The sequence below is a fragment of the Centrocercus urophasianus genome, unplaced genomic scaffold (genome assembly GCF_019232065.1).
Source record: "Centrocercus urophasianus isolate 14NV4802_14NV808 unplaced genomic scaffold, USGS_Curo_1.0 seq_28, whole genome shotgun sequence".
Classification (NCBI taxonomy): domain Eukaryota; kingdom Metazoa; phylum Chordata; class Aves; order Galliformes; family Phasianidae; genus Centrocercus; species Centrocercus urophasianus.
In genome coordinates, this window is record NW_024884844.1 from 9,535,841 (window position 1) to 9,563,426 (window position 27,586).

Sequence of the window (27,586 nt, forward strand, 5' to 3'; positions counted from 1 at the left end):
TTGCCACCGAGTTATCTTTATTATGAATTCACTTGTTACTGGGGCTTCACCTGAAGTTTTTCCTCCAAAGTTTTGCTTATTTGTTGATGTTTATTTGTTGACACATCCCCCAAGACTACCTCTTTCCTTACAAGTAAGAAGTACTTTACTCTAGTTGTGACCCCAGGAAGGACTGGCTGATGCTGAAGGATGTCCTCTGATTCCAGAGCTTATCAGTAAAGACTGGTGGCATTGTTCTCAGAGACTGTTGAGTTATCTTCAGCAGCCATTGGATCCTTGGGCAATTTCTACAGGCTACCAAGAAAGAGCAATACTTCTATGAGGGCTGATCATGACCAGAACTTATCTGTGGGCTTCTGTAATGAATGCTGTTAAAAATGAATGCCAGCCACAAGCATGAAGCCTTACAAGGCAGGGATTTGTCATTATGAGGAAATGGTGTCATTCTTTCTGTTACAATATTGATGGATGGTTTATGTGTGTGAGAAATCTTTTAAAAAGTTGTTGGTTTTTTTAAGGTAAGATGCAATATAATGTGAATGATATATATAGTTTGCGAGGAATATTTCCCTTTTTATATTCTGCCTTACAAGGATTTTCTCCATATTTAGTTTTAAGCTAATACTTCACTTTACATTTAAGAACCTACAATTTATGTCAGGAAAAGCTTTTATGTTTATACTGTGCCATAACTAATAATGAAGGTTATGCTTTTGCTTTACCAGGCTTTCACATTTGTTTAATTTAGAAGTTACTTTACTATAAAAGGAAGAGCTCTCTCTGGATTTTAGCTAGTATAATTAATGCTGTTTCACACTGATGCACCAATATACAGAAATTGATTGTGCTCACATGAAAAATACAACAGATTCTTCCTTAATTTTCCATCTTTTCTTTTGGTCAAAGGAGTAAAATAATGACAAGATAAATATTTCTACAGAAGCATACCAGTCAGAAGCACACCAGCCAGAAGCACACCAAAGGGAAGTGCTGTCATTAGAAGTGTGAGTTTGGTATTTCAGTCATGCAATGAACAACAAACTATCTCAGATGCACTGTGAGTTCAGTAGGTCAAATTAAAAACCATTTGAAAGTATATCTATAGATGTTACAAAATGAACTATTATTTGGAATCCCAAAGGTTGAATTTTTCTATTTTTCTGTCTGCTTCCATTCTTGCTTGCCTCCATTGTGTATCTTCCCTTCTCTTTGCCATCTTTTGGTGGAAAAATCAAAAAAGGTAAGCAAACCTATGAAAGGCAGGAATGTGTTTATGTTTTGCCTATCTGAGTAACAAACACTTCTACTGCTTTGCTTTTTGCAGTGTTCCCTATTTACATACATTCTCTTGCTTACCATATGACAGGTTTTCCCCAGGACTCCGCAGAGAGAGGATGGAAGAGGTGCCAAAGAGGCAACTGATGGCCATCCTGCCACAGCAGCAGAGCTGGTAAGCTGACCTACAGGATGCTAGGTGGAGTGATTTCCCTAGGTTACACTGCTTACTGGTTGCTCTGCTATTGACCTCAGAGGCAGTTTTGGTAGTTTCCCACTACATACTCTCTCATGACGAAGGGAAATGCTTCACATCCATAGCTCTGTGTCAGCCTTTGTCTATGAACTGTAAGTTTGTACCCTGACACATACAGGTATTGCATTCCCCACACCCCATATACAGCGTTTTAAAATCGTTCCTAACAACATTTTTTTGGATAGGCACACAGAGAAGTTGCTTAACTGACAACTAATAGGGTAGCATAATCATTACAGTAATTGAAACAGATATTATTTACAGTAATAAATGGGAATATAAGTAGGAGTAATGGGACTGTGAAATGATGGGTAAGAAACTTGGCTGAGTATCAAGAAATGATATATCTTTGTGAAATAACCTGGTTATTGAGGTGGCTCATTTAAAGCTACTCTGGGCAGAGCAGTAATGAATGTCCACAGTGAAGAAATGTGTGGTTATTGAAGGGCCAGGTGTTCCTGGGTCTTTGCTACCTCAAGGCAAGATGCCACAGAAGGATGGGTGCTCCCAAACTCCCTGTGCTCAAATGGAATTGTAAATTGCTTGGAAGCATTTCTGTGTACTGTCAGTAACAGGGTTCCAAACTCAGCTGTTCAAATAAAATTTCTCTATATTACTTTAGACCTTTTTTTCCCCATGGAAGCTATGTGAAAATATTCTACATGGCTGAGAGCATTCCACCATGCCAAGAAGTAATTTTATGACTTCCTAAACATGATGGCTTGTTAGGTCCCTGTCCGGTCCTGGCCCTAAATCAGAAGGGAACATTTTACAAAACAAATGTTTAGAGAGTTCTAAAATAATATTCTAACTTTTTTTTAATATGTAGAGTTGAAATAATGGCAGATACCAAGAAGCATGTGGATATCTGTGTGCCACTCTTAGTTCTTCCTCAGCTTCTTTATGTTTAGAAATCAAAAGCTTGACCACATTATAGACGATATGCATCAAAGGAGGGCAAATGGAAAAGTGTGCAGAAGTAATCTCTTGGCTGAGACTATTCAGTTTAGGCAACATCTTTCTTTGAGGCAATTGTGTAAGCCTTTAAAGGAGCCACTGTCCTCATTTAATCAAGAGATTTCCTCAGTTTTAACGTCATTTTAGAGTTCGTGTTCTGGTAAATACATGCTGCTGCCTCCAGAGCATGCTGGATTGAAACTGGGACATTAGAATATCAAAATTAGAATATCACTCCTGCTGAGCCCCTGTGGACGCTGTGCTCATAAAGTCATTATCTGTGCCATTAGGAGGTTAATGGCAGAATGACAAAATGGAATGTGATCTGAAATATTAGTAACTTCGATTCAAACGTGCCAGATGCAAACTTTAAAAACTTTCTGTTACACGGAATAGCTAAGGTTCAGATTTTTAAAAACACAGGGTACCACCTTTGGTTCACTAAGTCTCCAAGCAGCTTATGCAGGAGGATGCTGGACAAGACAGAGGGAAGTAAAACTATTTTTGCAACTTTTTGCACACTTTCCCTGATATCTGCCCCTCACATTCGCCGAACTTCTTTTATCTGAGACAATACATCCCTTTTTATCTACTTTTTTCTGATTGTGACTGTGACTGTCAACTCCATGCAGAGGTACAGCTGCAGATTTGGTAATCCAAATAGATAGGAAAATACAAAAACATCCTTAAACTGAGGGAATTTTTATCAGGAATTACTAAATTCCTACCAAGGACACAGGCTGTTCCCACTTGTGGTCCTAACACTGGGACATAATGGCTCACCCAAGTGAAACAGTGGTACCTCTAACACTATGCCACCTGGAATAGAAACCCTCCTGAAGTCATCAATGACACTTTTGTTTAAAGAGCAGTTTGGAGCCTGACCTTGGCCTTATAAAAATTATTCATTCTCAAAACCATTGCAATTTCAAGATTAATCCAATTCCAGTTCTTTTGTTAAAAAGAATATAAACAGCTGAAAGGAAACCATGTGTACTACTGAGGCACAACATTAATCTATATAAACAAACTAATACAACACTCTTTTGATATTCTAATGCAAAACCAAATGCATTCTATATCCAGAAACTGAAAACTGCAGTAATTGAGCCAAATTATTTCAAAGCAGAATACTCACCATCCATCAAACGTGATAATGTGTGGATCAGTGAAAGAGTAGCAGTTCCCTGTTGGGAGGTCCTGAACTGTGACCTAGTTAAAATGAAATGCGTAATGAATACAGTCTACACAGCAGTTTTTCTTCATTACCACTCCTCACAAAACATTAGGAGCAAGATTCATGTGTCAAGTACAAACTGAAATCTGACTTCTAAAACATGATTGCAGGTGGGTGCAAAATAGGGTTCGCTTTCAAGCAACTGCATTTAGTCACATGTAATATGGGAGTTCAAAGGGCTCCCATTGTACTCAACGTAGTGTGCTGGCTGGTGAAAAGAGAAGCTTTTCTGATAAACTTTTTTTTTTTGCGAAGAAGTAGATCATTCTATGACATTATCAAGAGAGTAGAGTGCTCGTTAAATTGCACTAATTTTAATGCCTGAAGTGCGGTAGAAGGTATGCTGTAATTAAGTAGCATTAGCATATTTTAGCAATAGTCGCTGTCTGTCCCCTAGTTTGACCTTCAATTTCCTGATGCAGCACATGAATGGCTGATTTATATATTTGATGTGCACATTATTGATTGGGTGCTGGTGGTGATGGCCCAAACTAGGCTGGTGGAGCTGTCGGCATTTGGCACCTGAACAAAAGAGGAAAGGATCTAACAGAACAACAATCTGCAGCATAAACCCATTGTAACTTGGACATAAACTGGGCCACAGAGGAGACCTAAGAGTCCTGGTGACATGCAAGAAGCAGATGTGTCTATAAAAAACAGAGATCAGGCAAATCCCTTTGAAGTCACAACTCTGAACCTTGGGCCATGCTGGGCCTGCACTGCCTCATTCACTGGAGATGGCACTTTGTCAGGGCCATATACTCTACTATCCAGTTCCCAGAAATGCAGAACTGGGGTATACAGTGATTTGCAGTATGAAGAGCTCCCAGTCACACTGATAGAAGTGATGAAGTGTTATGGTTTTCCCATATCCAGCCTGCCAGCCTTATTTCTTGGTCAGGGCTGTTAATTCCTTGCTTGCTTGCTTACTGCCCATGAGAAATCCAGAGGCGCAATTCAGTTAGTACTGCCACAGTCTGCAGAGCGAGTAAGAAGAATGGCCACTATATCCTTGTGCAACCTTTTAGTGATAAAGCAGAATTTAGCTTTTAGGAACAGTGGTGAAATTAAATAAATGAATAAAAGGGTGAAGATAGAAGCACAGTAGCTGATAAAACTCCTCACCTGAGGCAGTACGTCATCTGTGTTTCAAAATGTCCCTTAACCATCACACAGAGACACTGCTTAGACACCCACAGGTGTCTGGCATCCCAGACTATTAAAGTGATTGTCTGGAGGAACGAAGGACTGAACAGCTTTTTGATCTGAAATCAATTGTATCATTTGTATTTACTGGAGTGAAGTAAAGAATTATCTCTGAATTTTCCCATTTTCTCCATGTCCACAACCTTCACTGCTCTGCTTTTTTCTTGCATGGTAGCAGCAAAGGATATAAGTCTTAGTCACAGGCAGCCTCGTTTGCTGAAGAAATCATTTTTCTTTTCCCAAGTGTCTGAATTTGCCAGGATGTTCTGCCCACCATTTCCATTCCATTTTAAGATAAACAAAGCATATTTGAAAAGTCTGAAGCACTAAATACTATGTGGATTTTAATGTATGGATTTCTCCTTGATGTGTTGCAGGAACAATTTTACATTAATGCCTCTAATTAAGTGCAAAGCAGCAGTGGGGAAATGGAGGAAAAGGGAAAGTTATGTTTATTATGTATCCATAGATCAAATTTTAACTGAGATGGATGGAATTTATTATTAAAATTGATTAATTCCATTTCACATTTGCTGCATTTTCATATTTTAATGGAGAGCATTCTTAAGTTACAAGAAAAAATATGAGTATGTGAGTGCACTACATTGAATTAGCTGCAATTTCTGCTCTAAGAATCCTTGAAAGTGTGAAAAAAGGCTGTGCTGGAGAAGAGGGAATAAGCACATGCAAGGCATTTCACATTTCAAGACAAAAATTCCTTTGGTCTCATTATCTTATCCTACCATGAGTAAATCCACCAGAATCAGGGCAGTGAACTTACAGATTTAACTGGGGGCTTATTTTCAGTTCTTTCAAATGCACCAGCTTGGACATGCCAGTGCTCTGAGAGTTTTAGCTGAGTCAAATCTACCTCCTTTCTCATTCCCCTGGGCCGTGGGATTAAGGCTCTCGGAGCTCCCAGCTGTGGCTCTGAACAGCTCCATGGACAGTGAGCCAGCTCCTGCTCGTCACGCTCCTTGGCCAAGCTCCCTGTGGGGACGGTCTGCCTTGCCTCTGTGATTGATTCCCATTATCCTTCCTTTGGACATTTTGTGCAGGGATGAGTGAAGAAACGGAGTGGCTGTGTGTGTGGTGTCACGGTGATTCTTGGCACGGTCACAAATTGAACATGGCACTGCCAAGTCCCTTTCCTTCTTTCCACTTCCAAGGCACTGCCTTTCCTCTGCTTTTCTGGGAGCTGTTCTCCAAACCACTGTCTGCTTGCACGTATAATTCATCTGTTGGCCTACTGATGAGCTCACTAATAATGAAACCTAAATCTATTGAAGCAAAAGGCTTCACTTGTTAGTTTTCACGGCATGTATAGAAGTTGTGTTGTATTGTGTTGGTTTACAGTGGTCCCCAAATTTTTATGTGGTTAAGGTTTACCATTGCCTCATTTTATCTGCTACTACACCTCCAATTTAAATTTGACACATTATTCAAACTAATTTAGGACCCCACCTTTACATCCTTCGAGGCGTGAGCCCTCCAAAGCACATCTCTGTGTCCAACTGGCTCGGCTCTGATGTAGCTGACGCGGTTCCCATCCTGAGCGAAGTCGGTGACGGCTGTCACTGTTAGTACAGCTGCTGCACAGCTGCCTTGTGAGCAGGGCGCCGGCACCAGATCCACCTGGCACGCTGAGAGGACAGTGTTTGGGGGCCCCAGTAATTGGCTGTCTAAAATGAACATGAGCACTGAGTCTGACAAGAGGTATCCAAACAGTCACCCATCCCCATCCAACACAAATGTTTCACATTCCAAGACACGTGTTGAAACCAGATGGGTTTTTCACGAAGACGGTTATAATTGACTCAATCCAGCAACTCTTAGCACATTTTACTCTTTTTTTTTTTTTTTTTTTTTTTTTTTTTCTGTAGACAGCGTACTGAAACACATTGATGCTTTTTTCTTTAAACAGGTGTTAATATTTCTGGAGTGAAAACCTTATCTTTAAGGACCCATGACACGGAAATGAAGATGAGTTGTTCTTGTGACAAAGAAAGAGATGAATCTATGCTTCTGGAAAACATCTTTCACTCGCTTTATTATAACAAGGTATGAACTGGAGCTATTTAATTTAAGATATAGAGAATTTTTGATGTGGAAAGGTAGGGTTTTCAAGTCAGCTCTTAGTGAACTTTATATTCATCACAGGAAGATAAGTGCAGTACATTTAGATAAGTAACAGATTTTCTCTTTTATTTCGTTATGTTAGATTATTGTGCTTTACTATCCAATCTGTAAAATATCAAGGTCATGAGGTTAAATTCACTAAAAATCTATGGAAATGCCATGAGTTATGGTGATACTAGCTATTTAAGTATCTGTGATGCTGGTAAAGCGATGGACACTAAAAAATATGGGGATGGCAATTCAAATCATTCACACAGCTTTGCACGCTGTATTTTTCCCAAAGGAACCTCTTCTAGCAGCAGGGCTGGTAGTGTCCATTTCCCTTGAGTCTTGATCCTCCATGCTAAGGTCCCAGGGAAAGGACAAAAGAAAAGTTTTTTCTTTCAATGACTTTGTTATTATTATTTATGAGCACTGAATTATGATAGCACGGTCTATATTTTGGATGATGTCTATCTGATCATCAGGAAGTCATCCAACTATGAATTCTCTGGTGGGTAAAGAAAGAAATAGCCACCTTTCCAGCCTACCAGAATCCCACTACTGATTTCAGGGCAGCCAACATTTGTGTTGAGCATTTACTTTTCTGTTCCAGACCAATAATTATCAGCAGATAAGAACAGTTATAGAAATTGTGGCAATGGAATGAATCTGATATGAAAATAAATGATTTCCATATGATTTTTCCAATTTGTTGAATTGCTTAATAATTTATAGGAGGTGGCATTCAAGTACATTAGGATGGTATATCTAATAAGATCAAATAGTCAACATTTCATTCCTTATGGAAATGAACCATAAAGCCTAATTGAAATTAACCCTGTAGAGGTCTACAGGATCTGAACTAAAAGCCTGCAACCATTAATAGCATATTATCTCTTATTCCCAATCCTTAAAGGATGCCTTACATCTTATAGAAAAATCCTGGCTCATTTTCAAGGTTCTTGATTCAATTAAATTGGAGATTTCTATAAGGAATAGTTATTGCCATTACTTATTACCTTATGAGCTCTGCTTACAACCCAGAACAAAAGTTTAAAATCAAAGAAAATCATCTTGTCAAAATAGCAGTGATAAACTTAACAGAGGCTGAACTCCAGTTGATCTGCTGTGTCTTGGTATTCATTATGATATTGTCTGAACTTGGAGAGATATTTCCGTGCTTGTAATTAGCTTTCTTATCACTTATTCCCTACATAATTAACAGAATGGTGTTGTTAGATGGATTCAGTCAGACAAGGAGATTCTGTGTTAATTTACTCAGTACAAATGAATCTCAACTGAAATTGTTTTTATTTCCAATTTATAACACCGTGTCCAACATGTTATGCTTTTCAAAAGCCCACAGCATTCTTTCAGATATACAAATGGACCCAACAGATAACAAAACCTGTGATTGTGCATGCACCCAGTAATACGTATTCATCCTTAAGTACATGCAGATATACCATTAAACACCAGCTTAAGTGTGAAGCGTAGAAGCATCCTCAGGGTGGAGTAATGAGAGGTTAGAGTTGGTCATTAGTTTAAGCTACAGAAATGTGTTGATTAAACTGATGGAAATTTGCCTCTTTAGTGACTAGCTCCTGCAGAGATTATTTAATTGGTTGAGTTGTCTCTCTATCCTGGCATGTCTTGGCAGCAACACATCATGCCCACTGACAACCTGAAAATCTGCTTCTGCAGATCCTGCCTCACCTCTTTCTCTCAATGAAATGCATACTGTAAGACTGGAAAAGACTGTGGCAAGGGATCAACCTCAGTCCAATCTGCTGTACTCAGAAATTACCTTTATTGTTTAAGTGACTAATTCTCATTTGATCCCTGTAGGTGTGATTGTTGCTTGGAGTTCTCAGGGCTATCCCACCACACAGCAGCCTGCATTCTCAGCTAACTCCATATCATAGAAAATCTGTTCCCATGAGCTCAGCAAATGTTTGCATGGTGGACTGGCATAGACTGTAAGCCAAGAGCAATATGGGGAAGGGAGCAGCACTGAGCCATGAAGAAACGCAAAGTACTTCATGTATGAGAGCCAACACAGCTGCAGGAACCATAAGGTACTATTCAGTTTAAGATCGTTCTGTTATGATATCATTTGAATAATTTCTTTTTCTTTTCTTTCTTTCTTTCTTTCTTTTCTTTTTTTTTTTTCTTTTTTTTTTTTTTTTGCCTGTGTATTTGGCTAAGGTTGGGAAAGAAAGGACAGGAATTCAGAAAGGGAATAATATCCACTCTTTGGCAAGTTGTTATTTTTTTTGTTTTTAAATCAGGTTTTTATACTTTAATCCTCTTTCTAAACATTTTTCTGTTGAACCACCTTTGGAAGAAAAATAAATACCTTGTTAGAAAAATGGCTGGGTGTTTTACTTAGTGCAAATGGCAAGTTAAAATGTTCCCCTTGGTTAAGCATGATATTCCACCAGATTAACGTCGGAAAGCATATACCATTTAAAAGTGCAAGAGGATTTTCTAAATGGCATTGTCAATGTTTCTAAATAAAAAAATACCTTTAGAAAGAGAGTAATATATTATCATAAGAATGATTTTTTCTTCTATATTGAGACAGACAGCAAATATAATCCAGAAGAAGAAAGAAAAAAGACTTCAGTACACATTTAGTGAGTAATAAATCTGCAGGTGAACTTCTTATTGATAATTGATGATTTTTTTTTTAGCTGAGACCATTGCTTCTACAAAAACTTAAAATGGAATATTATACTTTTAGAATTTTAAAAAGTTCTTCTATTCACAGTTATTTCACCCATAAATCTCAGCAGACTGTTGTTCATACTGTTACTACTCAGATATTTCTGATGACAAAAGCCTGAGTGATATCATCATCTATTTTATCTTGCAAATAGTTGTCTGATTCTGTCGATTTTACGGCCTCTGCCCTTCCTAGTTATTAAAGCCTTATAATTTCTGTTAGGTTTCGTTGTAACAGAAATGCAGGAAATAAAGTAATCACATTGATTCATAAGACTCACCCAGATCCTCAGTACTGAGCCGTAACGTGATTTTACATGAATCGTTATGCCCAGCACAGGTAATGGGCACAGTGCTCAGGATGGTCAAAATGTGCTCCTTGCCATCTTCTGCAATTTGTAATGATTCTGGTAAAAACTGAAAATAAGAAAATCGTTTTTAGATCATCTTGACAGATTAACAAGGTAATATGGATATTTTTGAAATTTCGAACGTTTCTGATCATGGGTCAAGATAATTGCTTTTAAAATAACAATAATCTCCATAATAACAATAATCTTCAAAATAACCATCTTCAACTTTCCAAAGGTAAAACTGTTGTTAAAATGTTTTAATACTCTTTGAATTTAAAAAAAACATATATCTTTCTGCTTATCATATATAGTGTGTAATTATTTCTCATTTCCTCATTTCAAAACAGGGTTTTATTAAGATTGAAAATAGTGCACTACCATAGAATTTGTTCATGTTTAACATCCTTAGTTGACAGGAGCTCCTACTGCTGTGCACTGAGAGAAATACCTGCAGTATTCATAGCCTGAAGTGCAGCATTACCTCTTGATTATGCACTCTGTATTTGTACTCTGTTCCAAGTGCAAAGTGAGTGCATTTTTCACCCAATTCCTCTTCCCTGCTATGGAGGAAGAAGGATTTCTCCATACATAATGTACTGCAGCTTCAGGGAGCTCAGGCTGGGTGGTTCCTGCATGTCTGTTCTCCTGGGGCAGGAGCAGATGCAGTACTTGGGCCCAGGCAGAAATGAGGATTCCCATTCCCTGTGAAATTTGGATATTGACAAGAAAACTTGCTACTGTTTATAGAATTAAAGAATCACAGAATAGTTTGAGTTGGAAGGGACTTCCAAACGCCATCTGATCCAGGTCCCCTGCCATGAACAGGGACACCTACAGCTCCATCAGGTGCTCAGAGCCCTGTCCAGCCTGACTTTGAACGTCTCCAAGGACAGGGTATCCACCACCTCTCTAGGCAACCTGTGCCTCACAGCCCTTAACTGTTCTTCCAGCATTACACAGAACAGGCTTTCAGATTTTCCAGATCTCATTTCTGGAATATTCAAATATCCGAATCTCCAGGATTGCCAGACTGACAGTCCCATCCTTGGACAGGATCAGACCCAGACCTTGTACTGACTGTGACTTACCCTCAGCAGTATGTTCTTTGTAGTGCCTGGCCGTAAGGGGGCAGTAGATAAAATGTCAAATATTTATTCATTTTGGTTCGATGTAGTTGGAATAAAATTCTGCAATTTGTAGGTGTAGCTTCCATTTATACATAACCACAGAGTACTTTGGGGCATGTTTACTAGCAGATGTAGTTGTGCACATTCTCTGTGCTGCATTAGTGTCAACGCCTGCATGCTTCTCTGATGAGTGCTCCAGTTGCAAATCTTCTGAAAGTCCCACAGTTTATTACGACTTTTTCTCAAAGTGAACCTAAAAGCAACATTGGTTATGGCCTATGTTTCTGTGCCTTGTTTTCCAGAGTATCTCAGATACTATATGAATATTACCCAGAGGTATCCTGGAGAAATCAGTGAACCATGGCCAATGGCATTACCTTAATCCCAGCGTAGAAACCTTTGCTCTGCTCAGGCAATGACCGCTGCTCAGGAGTGTCCCTTGCAAACGCAGTCACAGTGCAGAAGACCTGCATTAAACAAACAGTGTCAAAAGTATTTGCTTTTGTTGAATGAAAATAATATAACTATGTATATTCTTGTTCATCTGGGTTGTAGAGCTTCTTTTTTCTTTTTTTTTTTTTACCATTGAAAAAGATTTTGGAGGCTTAGGTGTTGAAAATATTTATGCATAAGCTTTGAGATCTGAAAGATTTTTTGATGTCTATAACAAGTAAAGAAACATAGCTTCCATCTCAAGAATTAATAACACTAAATATTAAAATACAATTTCTTTTTCAGTTATCCAAGCACCTCGTTAGGGTTTTAATATTAACTCATTTTAATTAGGGGAAGTTGCACTGTTTGTGGGTGTTATGGTCAAGTTTAGGACATTGGCCCTTGATCACTGAATCATAGAATTGTTTGAGTTGGAAGGGTTTCTTAAAGGTGATCTAGTCCTGCTGCTCTGCAATGAACAGAGACACCCACAGCTCCATCAGGTGCTCAGAGCCACGTCCAGCCTGACCTTGAGTGTCTCCAGGGATGGGACACCCTCTACTTCTCTGGGCAACCTATTCCACTGTTTCCACTACCCACATTACAAGAAACTCTTTCCTTATATCCAGGCTAAATCTTCCATTTTAGTGTGAAACTATTTCCCCTTGTCTTATCACAACAGACCCTGCTAAAGAGTCTCTCCCCTTCTTTCTTACAGCCCCCCTTTAGATACTGAAAGGCTGCTATCTGGTCTCCACATAACCTTCTCTTCTCCAGGCTGAACAGCCCCAGCTCTCTCTAGCTGTCTTCATAGAGAAGGTGTTCCATCCCTTGGATTCCAGGCTTCACTGTTTTTAAATGTTTTTTTAAAATATAAATTAATTTGACAGTCATCCAGACTCAGAAAAAACGTCAGCTTTCGTAGAAGAATTTGCTTTTTTCTTATTGCAATAAAAAGATGGTGCAGATGTACCTACGAGGTTTATAGTGTAAAAATAATAAAATAATTTCCCCAAAACAACAGCAAAAACAACCCCACCAAACACAATGTGCTGTGCCACGCCATTTATGTCTGATTCCTAGCACAGTCACGCAACCTTTATCTCTGCTGAGCCCATGCACCATCTGCCATCTTAATGTTTCATTGCTTTTACAAAACCCAAACTGCTAACATCATTTCTAGGATCATAAGATTAAGCTACAGAAATTTTCCTTGAAGCAAACTTACAGCAAGCTCTGAAACTGTAGCTCTCATTTTTAGGGGACCTTTTTTCTTGGAAATGGAATAAGAGCTTGTGTCACAATAAATCAATACCAAATGGTCAGATGGCATATTTACAGTTGCTGTCTCTCTGAAGCCTCGGGTGACCCATGAAGAAGCAGCAGACTGATGTGATTTACTTTCTGTGGTGAGGAGCTCCTTTGGACGGATTCAGAGGCTCTTCATGTTTCTCACTGGCCATCTCAGACACTACTTTCGTGGCTGGAGCCAGCAAAACCAATGTAAAGCCAAAACATTTCCAGATTCACATGACAGACTCTTTAGCAGGGTCTCTTGTGATAGGAAAAAGGGAAATAGTTTCAAAATAAAAGAGGGGAGATTTAGATGGGATATAGGGAAATAGTTTTTTATATTAAGGGTGGTGAGGCAGTGGCGTAGGTTGCCCAGAGAGGTGGTGGATGTCCCATCCCTGGAGGCACTCAAGGTCAGGCTGGATGGGGCTCTGAGCACCTGATGGAGCTGTGGATGTCTCTGTTCACTGCAGAGGAGTAGAAGTAGATCACTTTAAGGATCCCTTCCAACTCTAATGATTCGATGATTCTGTGATCCTGTGGACAGGGACTGCCCACTGCTCTGGAGTATTTCCTTTTCTGTAGAAAAAATCCCTCTTTGTTACCCCTCCAAGCTGGAAAAAAAGTGATGTAAGTCTCAGAAATGCCTTAAGGTTAGAATCCCTTAGATATCATGTTGTTAACCAGTTTGCCTCCAAAGGAGAAAGACGAATGTTCTCGTTCAGGTAATCATAAACAATAGCAAATATAAAATAATAATAAAAACGATAAAAATTGTATTAAAAAAAGAGAGAGAGAAGAACTCAGTAAGCAAATCCGACACACCCGCATTGCAGATGCTGTATTTACAGCTGCTGTGCTGTTTGTGCTTTTCTGCTTTTTACCCAGAATGTTCAAATGGAGTGACCTTGCTTCACACACAGCGGTGCTGGTGGGGGGCATCTGCCAGAAACCCCTGGGCAGTGGGTAGACCCAGCCCCATTCCCTGCACATACTGTGTATTCTCACATTGTAGAAGAGAGGTGTGTTTGATAAAAAATCTGCATCAAAAATAGCTCCGTAAAGATGTGCTGAGATATTATTAGACTGTCAGCTCGTTCTAGCTCTACGTACTGGAAGTGAGCAGAGCTCACCCAACTCTCAGTGTGCAGACACCCATCACGAGCTACATTTCATTCCTGTCTTTCTGTCGCGCCTCTGCTTGTAAAGCCTTTACCTCATGAGGTGCTCAACCAGCCCATGTGTTCGTTGGCTGCGGAGCTACAGGGTTGACAGTTTGTCACATCATTATTATAATAGTCACTGCGAGGGTTTTTTGTTTTTTTTTTTTTGCCTTCAGCTAAACACTCATTTTTCTTCAGCTCAGTAATCAACTTCTTCTTTCTCCTCTTTCCCTTCTCCATCTACGAATGCTGCTTTTTTAAAACAAAGAGATAAAAGCAGCACTGACAGCTGCATGCTGATGGCCAATGACATATTAGGCAGTAGCTTTCCACAAACTCATCAGATCTGTTAAAAAAAAAAAAAATCAAATAATATTTTTTTTCAACATCCCCTTTAAAGGGACAGAGTTTAAGGGTGCACTTGATAACTTGATCCCTGCCAGCTGTGGGCTGCTTCTTCTCTGTGTATCTTCCTATAGGGCAGAAAACTTATAGGCACAAATTCCTGCCAGAAAAATGCCTTAGCAGATAAGAAATGCCTTATTTCCTGTGCTTTGGAGCAGGTTTATGCCTTTAAGTGGACTCAGGTTTCTTCCTACTTCACAGTGAATCCTGTGAGCTGCATACTCGGTGGGAAGCAGAGTTCAGCCATTGATTTGGTGGAGGTCGGGTAGCTCTGGGAAATGATGGGAGAGTATTTTAATTCTGGAAGCTGTCACCATCTTTAGCAAATTTCCTCTTAATAACTTGCACATCATCATACTTTTTTCAAAGCTTCTTGAGTGTAAATTTCTTCCAAATTTGTCCTTTCTACTCATTTCAAAAAGAAAAAGACCCTTACTTTTCACTCTTTTCCACATCTCTAATTAGTTCTGAATGCATTGCAGGAATCATCTATGGGAGCTTGAGCATGCAGTGAGAGCTTCCTCCCAGGGTAGTGACACTTGTCCCCAAAATGAGGAGAGCTGCCAGGTTGGAGTACTGGGAGTGGATGGAAGCACGTTTCTGACCCAGACAGCCAGTCTTGTGAGAGGTGGGGAAACTGAAGCTGCTCAGGTTGGTAATTAACATTGGCCATCTGTGGAGAATTCACTTCTCAACATGAGGGATGAGCACTTGGGATACCTGTGCCCATTGACTGGACAGGGATGTCTGTGTGCTGCCAGAATGGAAGACTGAGACAATTTTCTCTATTAACTCCAGAACTGGAGCTGCACAGCCCATGTCAAAAGGCAGTCAAGGGGCAGCAAGATAGAGCCTCTCATGCACACTGATGGCTTGCAAGAGAAGGATTGGCAGGAAATTGATCTTGACAGGTGAAAGGGTGTCTGGTGATGGCTTGAAAGGCCTCCAAATGTCCTATTCTGCTCAATTTAACGCCAATGGGCCAGGGCTGGATGAGTGGTTCTACGGGGAGCAGCTGTGCTTCAAAGCCAGTAAGAGGAGAAAGGAGGAGCAGAGCTGAAGGTAAGTATTCCAAGGGGAGCAGTGAGATAGCTCCTTAGAAGCTCTGCTTGTCACTGCTTTACCCTCATTCCAAGCCCACCTGGAGCTCTGTTTCTGTGGAAATGCTCTTCACTCTCTGCCTGAAGATTCAGAAGTAAATTTTAAGAGGAGGTGTAACCTACAAAAAGGTAGTTTTTCCTATTTCTGTTGCTGTGCTATGTCCAATGGCTGGGATCGGTTTCATATTTAAGCACTGGGAAAATTCACTCCTTTTTTTCTCGAGTGTGAAAATTAGTTCTGTTCTACATCAAGGTACTCATTTATGGTCTTCTGGCTGGATTTTTGATGTGTTGCACGTTTTTGATGTATTGCAGTGTCCTACAAAATGCCCAGTCTGTTTAAGCAAATATTTAAGTAAAACACTTTTTTTTTTTTTTTTTTTTTTTTGCAATGACTATCATAGTTTATTGCCATCTCTGGAGGTTTTCGAGAAACCTGTTGGTGTGTCTCTGAGGGGCATGATTAGTAGTCATTTTGGGGATGGATCAGTAGTTGGACTAGGCGATCTTAGAGGTCTTTCCAACCTTAATGACTATATGACAGTTTATGTATGGTGAAAATTGCTCCTCATTGTGTGAACTTTGAGATTGCTGCGCTGAGCAAAATTGCACAGTTTTCTTCTAAACACCTTCCTTAGCACAACTCATTACTCACAGTGTGCCGCTATAATTTATAGATGGCTACGCCTCAAGGAATTAAATGACCTCTCTCACCATCGCATAAATAAGGCTTCAGAATGCCAGGATTTTTGTATCACATGGAGTAGGCTTCTTTCAGTGCCCAAATAGAAACAGCGGCGTGTTATAGATTTATTTAAAGCAGCAATAGTTTCATGAACGTTATGCTGCCAACATTACTGTCTGAAATAACAAAACTGGAGCCAAAAGATGGAGGAGAAATGCACACCTGACAGCTATTAAAAAACAACTGGCTGTTTAGTCAATGCAAATTCAGAAATGTTGGCTGGTAAATCTCTACTCTTCTTAAGGTTTGACTGAGTATTAAAATATATTGATAATATATGATTAACCCATTACCTGGGGACTTTCTGATAGATAAACTATAGCTTGAATATAAATCATTGCAAAAGTAATTTAAAAAAAAAAAAGGGAAAAATCCTTCCACTTACATGTTGTCTGCAACATCCTGGGCCCAAACCACATCTGAGCAGCAAAGTTTAGTTTTCGAGGTCTGCATCTCCCTATTTGTGGCATTACCATTCCTTCATGGTGGCCCTATCAGTAGTTATGGAGATGCTTCAGGTTTACACCTCTGGAAGTGAAAGGAGCATCCAGCCCTTTCTGACTGTTATCAGAAATTCTGGGTGGGATGGTAAATATGTACTTTTCTAAAATCCCTACTATCTAAAACTGAATTCCCAGCTTCAGCTGGGGCTTTGTTGTTTGGCTTTCAACAGTGATGATTTATGGCTAATTGTAATTAATCAAAAAGGCTGCAAATTTTGTTTAAAAAGAATAACTAAAAAAAGGAACATTTTAGCCTCATCAAACCAAACCATCAAACTAAATTAAACGTGTGGCTTTCAGGAGAGGACAAGAAGGGCTTACAGAAAACTTAATATAATAAAAATGATCTTATAAGGATTTGGTGATGAAACTAGTTAGTAAAACTATATTTTCTCTGAATCCCTCCGGATTGTTAAATCTAGATTTGAAGTGATTACACGTGAGATTGCTTTGATGAAAATATCTCTTTGTAACACAAACTTGTCTTGAAAACTGGCATAATTTTTTGCCCTGTGTTGTAATATAAGTGAAGGCTGCATCCGTCAGATTCCGAACTCAGGAGGCATAATTATGAGGAGGAATAAGAGAAAAACCTATCTAGATTGTGCCATGGTTATAAATGATTCATCTCTTCAAGAACTGCAAAAAGCTTATTCGTTAACTATATCAAAGAGGAGCTGTGAAATGTCAAGACTATTTCCAACCTACTTTTAACACACGGCCATTATCCCTGTTTATTCTTTCAGTTCATTGTAGCATCACTAATGGCTCTCTGCCTGTAAAAGTTATGAACCTAATTTAACTTTTAAAGTCTTTTTTAGTACCATGAAAGGCCGTGAATTCATACACAAGTCAATTTTTTCCACATCTTGTATTGGCTTCAGCTTTGTTGTTGTTGTTGACGCTAGATCTGTGTTGCCATGTAAGCCATCAAATACACTTCTTAAAGATTGTTTTGTAATGAATTCTATCTCTCAGCATACTATTGAACCACAAATTTGGAATCAGAGAGGCAGAACACCATGAAAAAGATCATAAAAATAAACCTCTATTTTAAAATGTACTGTCTTTCTCTTCTGTGAAAAGATGCTATTGTGTCTCTGGTCCACGAGTATAAAAATTACTGAGTGCATGTAACTGCATCTGTGTCTAGTGCAGATTCTTGCTGCTGCACAGTACAACAAACACTAAGATAGAACTGTCTCAGGCACATGTTTCTATTACTTGTACCAGCTTTATGGTGTTCAGGCTGTAATGGATGTGTAAGGCTACCATTAGAAAACAGTAAAATGGACAGCTTCAACAAACACCATGCAATCCGAAGAAATATGACGTGTCCTAAATCTGGCAAAAATTATATAAGCCTGTTTGAAATCAAGCTTTCATTCTGATATATTTTTTTTCACTTTAGATGTGAATGTAACGAGCGAGGAGCAGCCCTAGAATACACCCAGAGGGGCTTTCAGATGGGATTTGACCCTGCAGAGTGCCGGACCACGCGTTGCTGCATTACTGTGTCTCCCAGCTGGAGATGTCTGCTGCTTATCTCCAGGTAGGAACACGTCTGCAGGGTGGTGTCCTGATGGATCTGCTCCTGTTTGCCCGGGGCGACCAGACGTGACCAGAGCACCGTGTAGCTCAGCCCCCAGCTGGGTGAGCTGTAGGCGCATTTCAGGTGGGCGCGACCTCGCACGAGCTCAGAAGTTATCACTGGCTGTAAAGTCAGGCTTGGGAGTTTTTCTGAAAGGCAAAGCAGAAGGATTCAGGATAATAATAATAATATTAAACATTTTTAATATTAGAATCACTCACTCAACAGGAAGATTTCAATATAGCTAAATGTGAGAGAAATGCCACATTTATATTCTTGTGATTTGATAATTAGCTATGTAAACAAGACACAGTATTTCATATGAAGTTCAAAAGTAGCTATTTTGGTACTGATTGCCCATTGCTATAATGTTAGACGTGGGATATTGTTTTTTTTATTTTGCATTCAGAACAGCATTATTGAAATGAAGCACATGGGTTAATACAAATCAATTATTTCAGCAAAGGCTGCCAGCTTTGCATTCCCAGAAGCAGAACCTTCTGACCTGAGTTTTTCAGTAAGTTACAGAAGAGATATGAGAACAAATGATGTTGCAGAAGTGAACTCAAATAGCATCCAACTCATATCACTGTGCTGTGAGGATCCTTTCCAGGCTGTGCTGGGACATTCCTAGGATGAGCTTGCTCAGTATAGTCTCACTCTGCCCAGATTAATTCTACTCCTCTAAAAATACAGCCTATTTCTGTAGGCTTTGAAAGAGGATGAACTCCGATAGCTTTCTTCCTCTCAAGGAGAAATAAAAAGATATTTAATGCTGTAGGATGATGTTCTCTCATCTCCAGAGACTTGGACTCGAAGAGAACAAGTGCAGGGCCTTTGGAAGGATATTTTAAGAAACTTTTTTTGAAGGAGTATAGAGAATATTATGGAAGCACAAGGCAGTAAGGCGTGAGGCAGAATGGAGAACCGATGTATTAACACTTGTCCAGTGCTTAGTGGATTTCAGACAATGTGTCAACATCCCTCCAGAACTTCAGCCTTGGATTCTTTCCATCCATTGCACAATATTCTGAAAGCATCCTTAAATCAAGAAGCTAAAGAATTACTGAAATATATGGGGAAAAAAAAAAATAAAATAGAAAGCTTCAACACCGGTGGTAGAAAGTCATTGCTTTGGAATAGACAGGAGAGGAAAAACTATTTAATATTCTTTTTATGAAAGATGCAGGTGTATTAATGTTATTGAATAGGTATGGATTGGCAGAAAGTACAGAACTAATGACTGAAATGGTATTGGTAAAAAGTCTTCAAGCGTAGGAGAAAGCTCAGCTTCTCCAACTGAAAGCTTAATGAAAAATGAGGGTTTTCAGGTAAAAAAAAAAAAAAGTCATTTCTCAGAAAGAATCATGTAAATTAAAGAGCAGCTTCATTTACTTTAGTGCCACTATTTTAGTTTTCTTTTTTCAAAATAGTAAATTTATTTTTCTTTAAGCCTTTTTTTTTCCTCTGTCTTCTTTTCTCTTTGTGGGAACGATAAAATATTGATAAAGATAAGAACATAGTTATCTCTCTCTCTTTGGAATTTATTTAAACTTTTTTTCTAATTGAAAGGCGATAACCCTATTTTCTCAGTGTGTCATGTCTCTGTCCAAAAAATGCTGAAAGGGAATTACAATGGTAATTTTTCCTCTTTGAGGAAGAATCATCTTTTCTAACTAAATCTATATGCACCTGAACATGCACTGAAGTTCAGAAGGCTTAACAGAGTGTGCAATTGCTTTCTGCTATTTCCTTTGTTTCCTAGTTACGGAACAGAGGTTAGATCCCTTGTAGTAGGCTGAAAATTATTTCTGATGAGAATAATTACATATATGTCATGAAAAAGATTTTTATCAGAATATTTTTCCTCTCAGAGTTTCAGAATTATCTTTCTGGGTGATACTGGGTTATTTAAGATAAGAACAAGCCTTAGAAACTATTCTGCATCCAGTGCCTTGTTATAACCAAGATGCTTCCAATCACTGGCTGTGCATCTTCAAGCCAAAATGGAGTGAAATACAGAAGGAAAGGTAACAAGTGATCTGTAACCACATAAGCTATTCAGTAACACAAACCAGTTTCCATTGTGTGCTGGCAATAATACTTATACCTCGGGAGCACCTTGGAATGTGGCTGATTTATTTTCTACGTGGTCTGCATCTTACTGGGAGTGATGCTTGACTGCAAGGTCACTGAGATGTGTACTGCAGTACCAGGACTTTTGAACAGCAGCAAGAATAACAGAGACAGTCCTACTGATGAATGAAATTGATCCTCACCTTCTGCACAGTAGCCCATGCATCCTTGAGTCGGCTGCAAGAGATAAACAAAGAACTTGATGCAGTTCCTGACAGTGATGGGTATCCGGAACAAGCAGCAGTCTTTGGTGCCCCCGAAGACCTGCCAGGTACCACAGGCCATCAGGTGCTTGCTTTCACCTGGAGCAGGCAGGGATTCAGACCTCAGTGACAGCCACACCGGAGCTTGTGTCCCACATTTGTTCATCTGAGAATGTGCACAAAAGAAAGAGTTTGTCAGAAGCTGGTAGGACTGAATGGAGAGCCACCAAGGACTGTGATTGTAGGGAACCAGCAGGAGGCCACAGTGCTCAGGACATCCCAGCCAATGCTTTAGAATCTTAGAATTGTGAAGGTTGGAAGAGACCACTGAAAGCCCCAAGTCCAACCCCAGCCCACCCCCACCAAGCCTGCTAAACACGTCTTTCAATGCTGTGTTTCTGTATTTCTTGAACATCTCCAGGGCTGGTGACTCTACTATTTCTTTTGGTATCTTGTTTCAATATCTTGCCACTTTTTCTGAGAACAATTTTTTCCTAATATCCAACCTCAACCTTCTCTGCAGCAACTTAAGGTTGTTATTTCCTGTCCTGAGAGACCTTACTTCAGATCAGCCCAGCTGCTGTTGCCTTGACAGCTCTTGCCCTGCCTCCCAGGATGGCCCAGGCATGTCTTTGGGGCTAACCCTCTTCCTTGTCCTTGAAAGAAAACGGATGCAAGTGATGTATATAAATTGCTCAAATTTTCTGGGGTTTTTGACTTTCAGTTTTCTATAGTCTGATAGATTCAATCAAATCCATAGATTAGGTCCCTGAAGTCACTGAGTACTGCAACCAACCACAGCAGGAGGCTCACACATTGGAAAGGGCTGATCCTAAAATACTTAAAATTATGGCATTTTGGGTTGTGGCTAAGCACCCAATGTACTTTTCTGATCTTACAGAGGGATGTTCAGGCATCTCAGCCCTGACATGGGCTAAGGACATGTGATTACCCAAAGCTGTCTTTAATTTTACTACTTCAACGAGGAGTTTAGGCAAAATCCTCACCGGATAAAATATTCACAGTCAATTGCAGTTTGCTGCCTTGTTACTCTGTACTGTTACCCATCATTCACCGGTATGCAAAGCAGAGTGATATTTGAGTTAAGGTTTGCAAATTAAAACCAAACACCAGCAATAATCAATTCTCATATATTAGTCACATTCCACAGAGAGAGTGTCTGCTGCAGCTGCTTTGCATTTCCTCAGCCCGCGGTAGGGAGCAACGCTATATCTAATTGTTCAGCTTCAGCAACATGCTCCCTCCTGCTGTGGACATTTGGCTACAGATCACATTGGGAAAAAAAAAAGAACAAAAAAAAAAACACTAACATTTTTTTCCATTGGCCCAGCCAGCTTTGCTGCTTCACTTCTTAAGATTTTTTATTTTTATTTTTATGATAACTGTGGGAGCAGTTGAACTGGAAAGATCAGAAAACAAGCTCTTCCACCTGTTCATTTCTACCTTGACCTGAGTAAGTGACTTCAACATGTAGGTAGGCATGGTGCCTCAGTTTCCCCACCAGCTGCCCGACCTTGGGCAACCCCTTGCTGCTGATGTGCCTTTGTTCCTTATCTCTAAAACAGTGGTATAAGGGGTTGTTGGAATGTTGATAATGCTTTCCTGCAGCAGTACTGAGAAGACAAATTCATTAATGAGACTCGTATATCTACAGTGCTGTGGGCCATGTAGATAAATAGACAGATGCGAGTGCATTCTGGCTGCAAAATGCAATCTGTACCTAAAAGTGGGTCTGTTTCCCCTCTAAACACACAGGAAAAAAATAAAACAACAACAACAACAAAAATCCCTCTGAAATCAGAAGGCAGTGATTTTCTCCCTCATTGTATTTTATCCTTGCCATAAGTCTGTGAGCTGTTTCAATGCCTGAGAAAATATGGATTAGCCCTGCTGGAGCCAGCCCCCAGCATTGTGTGCAAGCTCTCCGATAAACCCCTGTTGTGATCCACAGCACCCTGGCTTTGTTCTGGCAAATCTCGTGCTGAAACCACCTGAGTGAAATTGTTTATTATGTAATATGCACAAATTACAAGATATGATGAATCCTTTTGACTGACTTTGTAACCAGGAAATGCAGACTGTGAGAAAACAGTAATTGGAACAAATTATATGATGCAGTGGCCAACAAAGAATTTTGGTATAGATCAAGAATGTGTGTTTTCCCAGCAGCTTTATGAGGCCAACAAGTTCACTTCCTGCTTTGAGGTGCACGCTGTCCACCTTAGTTGGGCAAATTGCCCCATGCTGGCCAAAAGGATTTGCTGTGCAAGGCCTCTGTGAACTAGGAAACAGAGCTGGGAAGACAAGGGCAATTGTATATTCATGTATTCAATGAGCAGCACAGATAAGAACAGAATAAAACAAAGGAAAAAAGGGAAAAATGTCTAGGAGGAGAGATTTCAAAGAGCCAAAATGTTCGGGTTCCAGCTGTGGCATAATTAGCAGTAAATGTTGAAGCAGTCATTTGGGAGAGTAAACAGAAAATTGAATACAGAGGTAGCAAAAGATTGGCATTTAAGGCATAGCTTTTACTTGCAATAACTACAGTCATTGCTGCTCTAAGAATAGAAAAAAGCCGTGGGAATCTCACACCATAATTCAGCAGCACTTCTGAAATGAAGAATGAGAGTTGTACAGCTGCCTCCACACCAGAGCAGACTCTGAAAGTTTCTTGCAGGCAGGAGTTTGTCTGCTGAGGAGTCAATGGTGGGAATCAGACCATGGGTTTGCTGGAGTTATCCAGGCAGTCTGCATCACTTACAGCACATGGCAGCACTAGTGCTGCGGTGAGGAAAATATCAGCGTTTCTCTCTTGAAATCGAGCTATGCAGCAGGAAGAAAACTAAGGTATGGTAGAGCAATACTGCCCAAAGTTTGTCCTTTTATTTCTGAGTTCATTTGTAGGTCTACCAGTAAGTAGTCTTCTCCCTATAAATTCTCTCATATGGTTTTGAGGATGTGAATCTTAATGGATGCCTGATTAAAATTCCCTATAGTGGATAAGGTATGTTTGGTTACTTCATTTGATGCGTTTACTTGGACTTGCACTTTGCCAACGTAACGGTAAGTTAGTGACATAAACTGTATTGTTGTTAACCCCAAATCTAGGTCATTTGTTGCATCTCTAGGTACTCTGTGACACTGGTTAGACAAAAGAAAGCTTCTCTAGCACACAGAAAAGCAGTTTTTATGCAGTTGAAAGGCTTTTTGAGTGTTCAGTGTACTTTTGTACTTTATCCAGTAGTAGTTAAGCGCTGGTTTTGATCTTCAAAGAGTTTTATAAACATGCCCTAATTAATGTTCACAACACCTTTTTGTGGCAGGTAAGCACTCATTAGGTATTTTTGCATCACAATTAGGCACCAGCTAATCTTTTAAATAATTTGGTTCACTAAGCCTAAATGAAAAAATTAAATTTGTTTCCTGTTGCCAATAATTATGGGACAAACCATTACTGTGTAATCCAATGATGTCTCCTTCCATTTAGTTGGAGTTTGGACAATCAACTAGTTTGATTGATGGAACTCTCTGAGGTTCTTTATAATTGCACAAAGAAATCAAGCTTGATTGTTCTTGTCACTTGGGTATTGCACTGAAATTATGCTTTTAAAAATAAATAGCACCATATGTGAGAAATGCATTGTTTTAGTTAGCGAGATAGAAGGTTTTTTGGTATATTGTTGGTTGACTGCTAAAGCATTGTGATTTTGCATCTGTTATCCACTCAAAACTTTACTTTGCCTCAGTTGGTTTTTTTCAATTTCTTTGTAGTAAGTTAAAGTAAATAAGACTTTTTTTTTTTTTTTAATTGAAATCTCAGGCTGAATGCCACAGAAATTGGTTTACGTCAGGAATATCTGTAGCAGCAATTAAGCCACTGTGTGTCTTGTGTTTCTTTTAAGTACTTGCTTCTGAACAATAGAGACTGTAATTGCAATTTATCTACAGAATGCTTTTTGCATGTCAGAAAAACAAACTAGAAAAACAAAACCTCATCATACCTACCATTATGATGTTGAAGTATTCATGTATACTTACAAGAAAGAGAATTGCAGATGAAAACATGAAATAATACCTTGATAGTGTTACTTGCTTTTAAGTTCATAAAAAAAATGCAAATTGAAGGGGACTGGATTTAGAGCAAAATAAAAACTGAAACAAAATAAAAAATAATAGCATACAGTTGAAATATTTTATTTTGGTTGTGATTATAAAATGTTCTACAACAGGTTAAGCAGAGGAGGAAATTACACTGAGCATGGGAAAAATAAATCTTCTTCTCCAGGGGCTACAATATCAGGCATCATTGGGAGGTTATGTTTGGCATACTTAAAATGTCTGTGTTTGATACACCAAAGATTAGTGTGTCAGCCCATGTTACAGCCTACTATTTATGTGTATAAAAGAAAATTTATATTGTTACAAATGCAACTGTTGAGCAAACACCAACCCTGAAAACACTGCTTGTCCTTTCGCCACATATACTAATTGTACATGAACTTAAATGCATGATTTTGGAGATAGTTTTGCTTAAATGAGAGAAAAAGAGAGAAAAATGAGAGAGAAAATTCTGAAGGAGGATACTGGGAGTAATCTTGATGTGACGGGTAGGTGTTGTTACTGGGCATTTCCAAAATGCTGTCATAGAGTGGGACATCTGCAGTTCTGCTGTAGATACATCCTTGCCGGAGCAGCACGGGTATTAAAAATCTCAATTTCAGAGGACAAATGTGTGCTACTGATAGTTGTGCTAGTGGTGAGTCTGGATTTAATCCCTTTCTTTTCAACTTATCATTTTCTATTTACAATCGATTACCCAGAGCTGACAATATTAGCGTTGCTTTGAGAAGTGATGAATCCAACTCATGCATGCAGTACCAGGAGTACTATTGCTGCCTCCTGATCCAATTACTATTTGCATAATCAAATTCTTAATTGACATTCTCCCTTAAGATTGCAATGAAATCTATGCATTTTTACCCCTGTGTAAACAAGAGGAAGGAAGGTACAGCTCTATTTCTGGGTTTGCTGTGAATTGTGGGCAATTGTGGGCATTCAAGTAGCAAAATGTGCTGCTCCTCTGTAATCCACAGAGTGATCTCTTATCTGAAGGTTGTGTTCTCTCTCCTTTCTTTGTAGTATTCATTCCTTTCATAGGGCATGCCAATGTGTATGTGTAAATCTATGCATGCAGATGTATGTGTGCACCCTATATTACTCTTATTTGGAAGCCTGTTTCTGTGCTTGATATCATTTTGTTTCCCACATGGGTATTTAAATACATCTCTATATTTTTTTAAAATAGATTTTCTCTGAATAGCATGTTGCTGCCATCTTTAAACTCAGTAAAGGCTTATCTACAAGCCTTTACTTGAAGGGGTAGCCCTTCTTCCTTTTAAGATTTGTTTGTTTGTTCGTTTGTTTCATTTTACAGCGAATTTGGCAATTGTTTAAAAACAATTTATTGTTTTTGAACAGTAGGCCATAGCTTTGATACCTGGGAATACAAAATACTCAAGTCTGTGTTGCTTTTTGCTACTATTTGTTGTTGGATGGGGAAGTGGCTGTGGCCAAGATTGCATGCCCAGGACCTTGCAATTGCTGTGCCTTCTTTGGAAGCATAGGGGGAAAGGCAACTAAGAACTAGCAGTTGGACTGATGATCATGATGGGTCCCTTCCAACTCAGGATATTTGATGGTTCTGTAATTCTATGTAATTCAAAGATGGAAGGTGAGGATCTTTCTCTGCTCCCCCAGGATAATTCAACAGACTAGGCCTAAGTTCGTAATCCACTTGAATCTAAAGTTTTTCCCCACTTGAAGAAGAAATGCTTAAGGACCACACTTAGATTCCAGGGATGGAGAATTCTGGAACACAATTCCCTTTGTTTTCCACTTGCTTTAATTACTGGGTGAGAAGGTGCTTCTTAAGAGTGTTTTTCCTTGCTTCCGTTTGTGACTTGGTTCTGCCCTCTGTTGAACACAAGGCTTTCTGTGGCTACTCAACAGTATAGGGATATCTTCTTTTCTTGTTGTAGAGCTGCTCAGTGGCAAGATTCAGATTTTGTGGTTGTAACCTCCCATTTGCTCACCCATCATGAGATGTTTCTCCTCCTGCAATTGTCTCTTAGTCAGGACAGGACTTCTAAATCTCTGTTATCATTTAAATCCCCTTTGAGCTTAGTTGGGTGATAAAGATCCTTACCTACTATGGCTTTGAATTAAGAAGTTAATCTTATCTACTGATAACCAGCTAATTGCATCCAGCTAGTATCAACAGAATAACAGCAGACACATATTTTACAAGGTTTTGGAGTAATGTACTTTTTAACTTCCAAGCTTTACTGTCAGGCTTTATTTGGTGCCTTTCCCTTCTGTCTGTTGAGAATTTTGTCTTTGATTCGTTTAATTAAAATCAGCTCACTCCAGCCAGAGACTAGAATGCCCAATAATAACTGCTTATTAGGGAGTGGAAGCTGTGCAGTTATTAATTTAAATTATTTTGTTCCAGAGGTTTTTGCTCAAATTAAATGGAAAACCAAATTAAACAATGATTTAATTAAGTGGAAGAGATGGAACGTGGAGGCAGACTTAGAAGGTGAAGATCTGAAAGAAGCATATTCTTCCAGTCGTGACATCTAACAGATGTAATCCTTCAACAGCAAAACAGATTTACTGTCATTTGGACCATAATGAAGAAAGCAATGGTAAGAATTATGTTACAAGATAAAG

At 39.2% G+C, this 27,586-nt stretch overlaps 1 protein-coding gene and 1 long non-coding RNA gene across 2 annotated transcripts in view; one reads left to right on the forward strand and one right to left on the reverse strand.

Moving 5' to 3' along the window:
• LOC122164880 (von Willebrand factor D and EGF domain-containing protein-like) overlaps positions 1 to 27,586 on the reverse strand; it is a 165,864-nt gene that overhangs the window by 100,258 nt on the left and 38,020 nt on the right. The window contains exons 3-8 of the mRNA XM_042827324.1: positions 20,774 to 20,999; positions 18,417 to 18,643; positions 11,637 to 11,726; positions 10,061 to 10,196; positions 6,396 to 6,613; positions 3,627 to 3,700 (exon numbers count right to left, since the gene is read on the reverse strand). Of these exons, the coding sequence (XP_042683258.1) occupies positions 3,627 to 3,700; positions 6,396 to 6,613; positions 10,061 to 10,196; positions 11,637 to 11,726; positions 18,417 to 18,643; positions 20,774 to 20,999 (971 nt within the window). The remainder of the gene's footprint in view (positions 1 to 3,626; positions 3,701 to 6,395; positions 6,614 to 10,060; positions 10,197 to 11,636; positions 11,727 to 18,416; positions 18,644 to 20,773; positions 21,000 to 27,586) is intronic.
• Positions 1,367 to 18,435, forward strand: LOC122164881. The gene is made up of 5 exons (XR_006170333.1): positions 1,367 to 1,450; positions 6,856 to 6,992; positions 8,901 to 9,130; positions 15,038 to 15,183; positions 18,315 to 18,435. It is a non-coding gene; the product is annotated as an uncharacterized LOC122164881 (long non-coding RNA).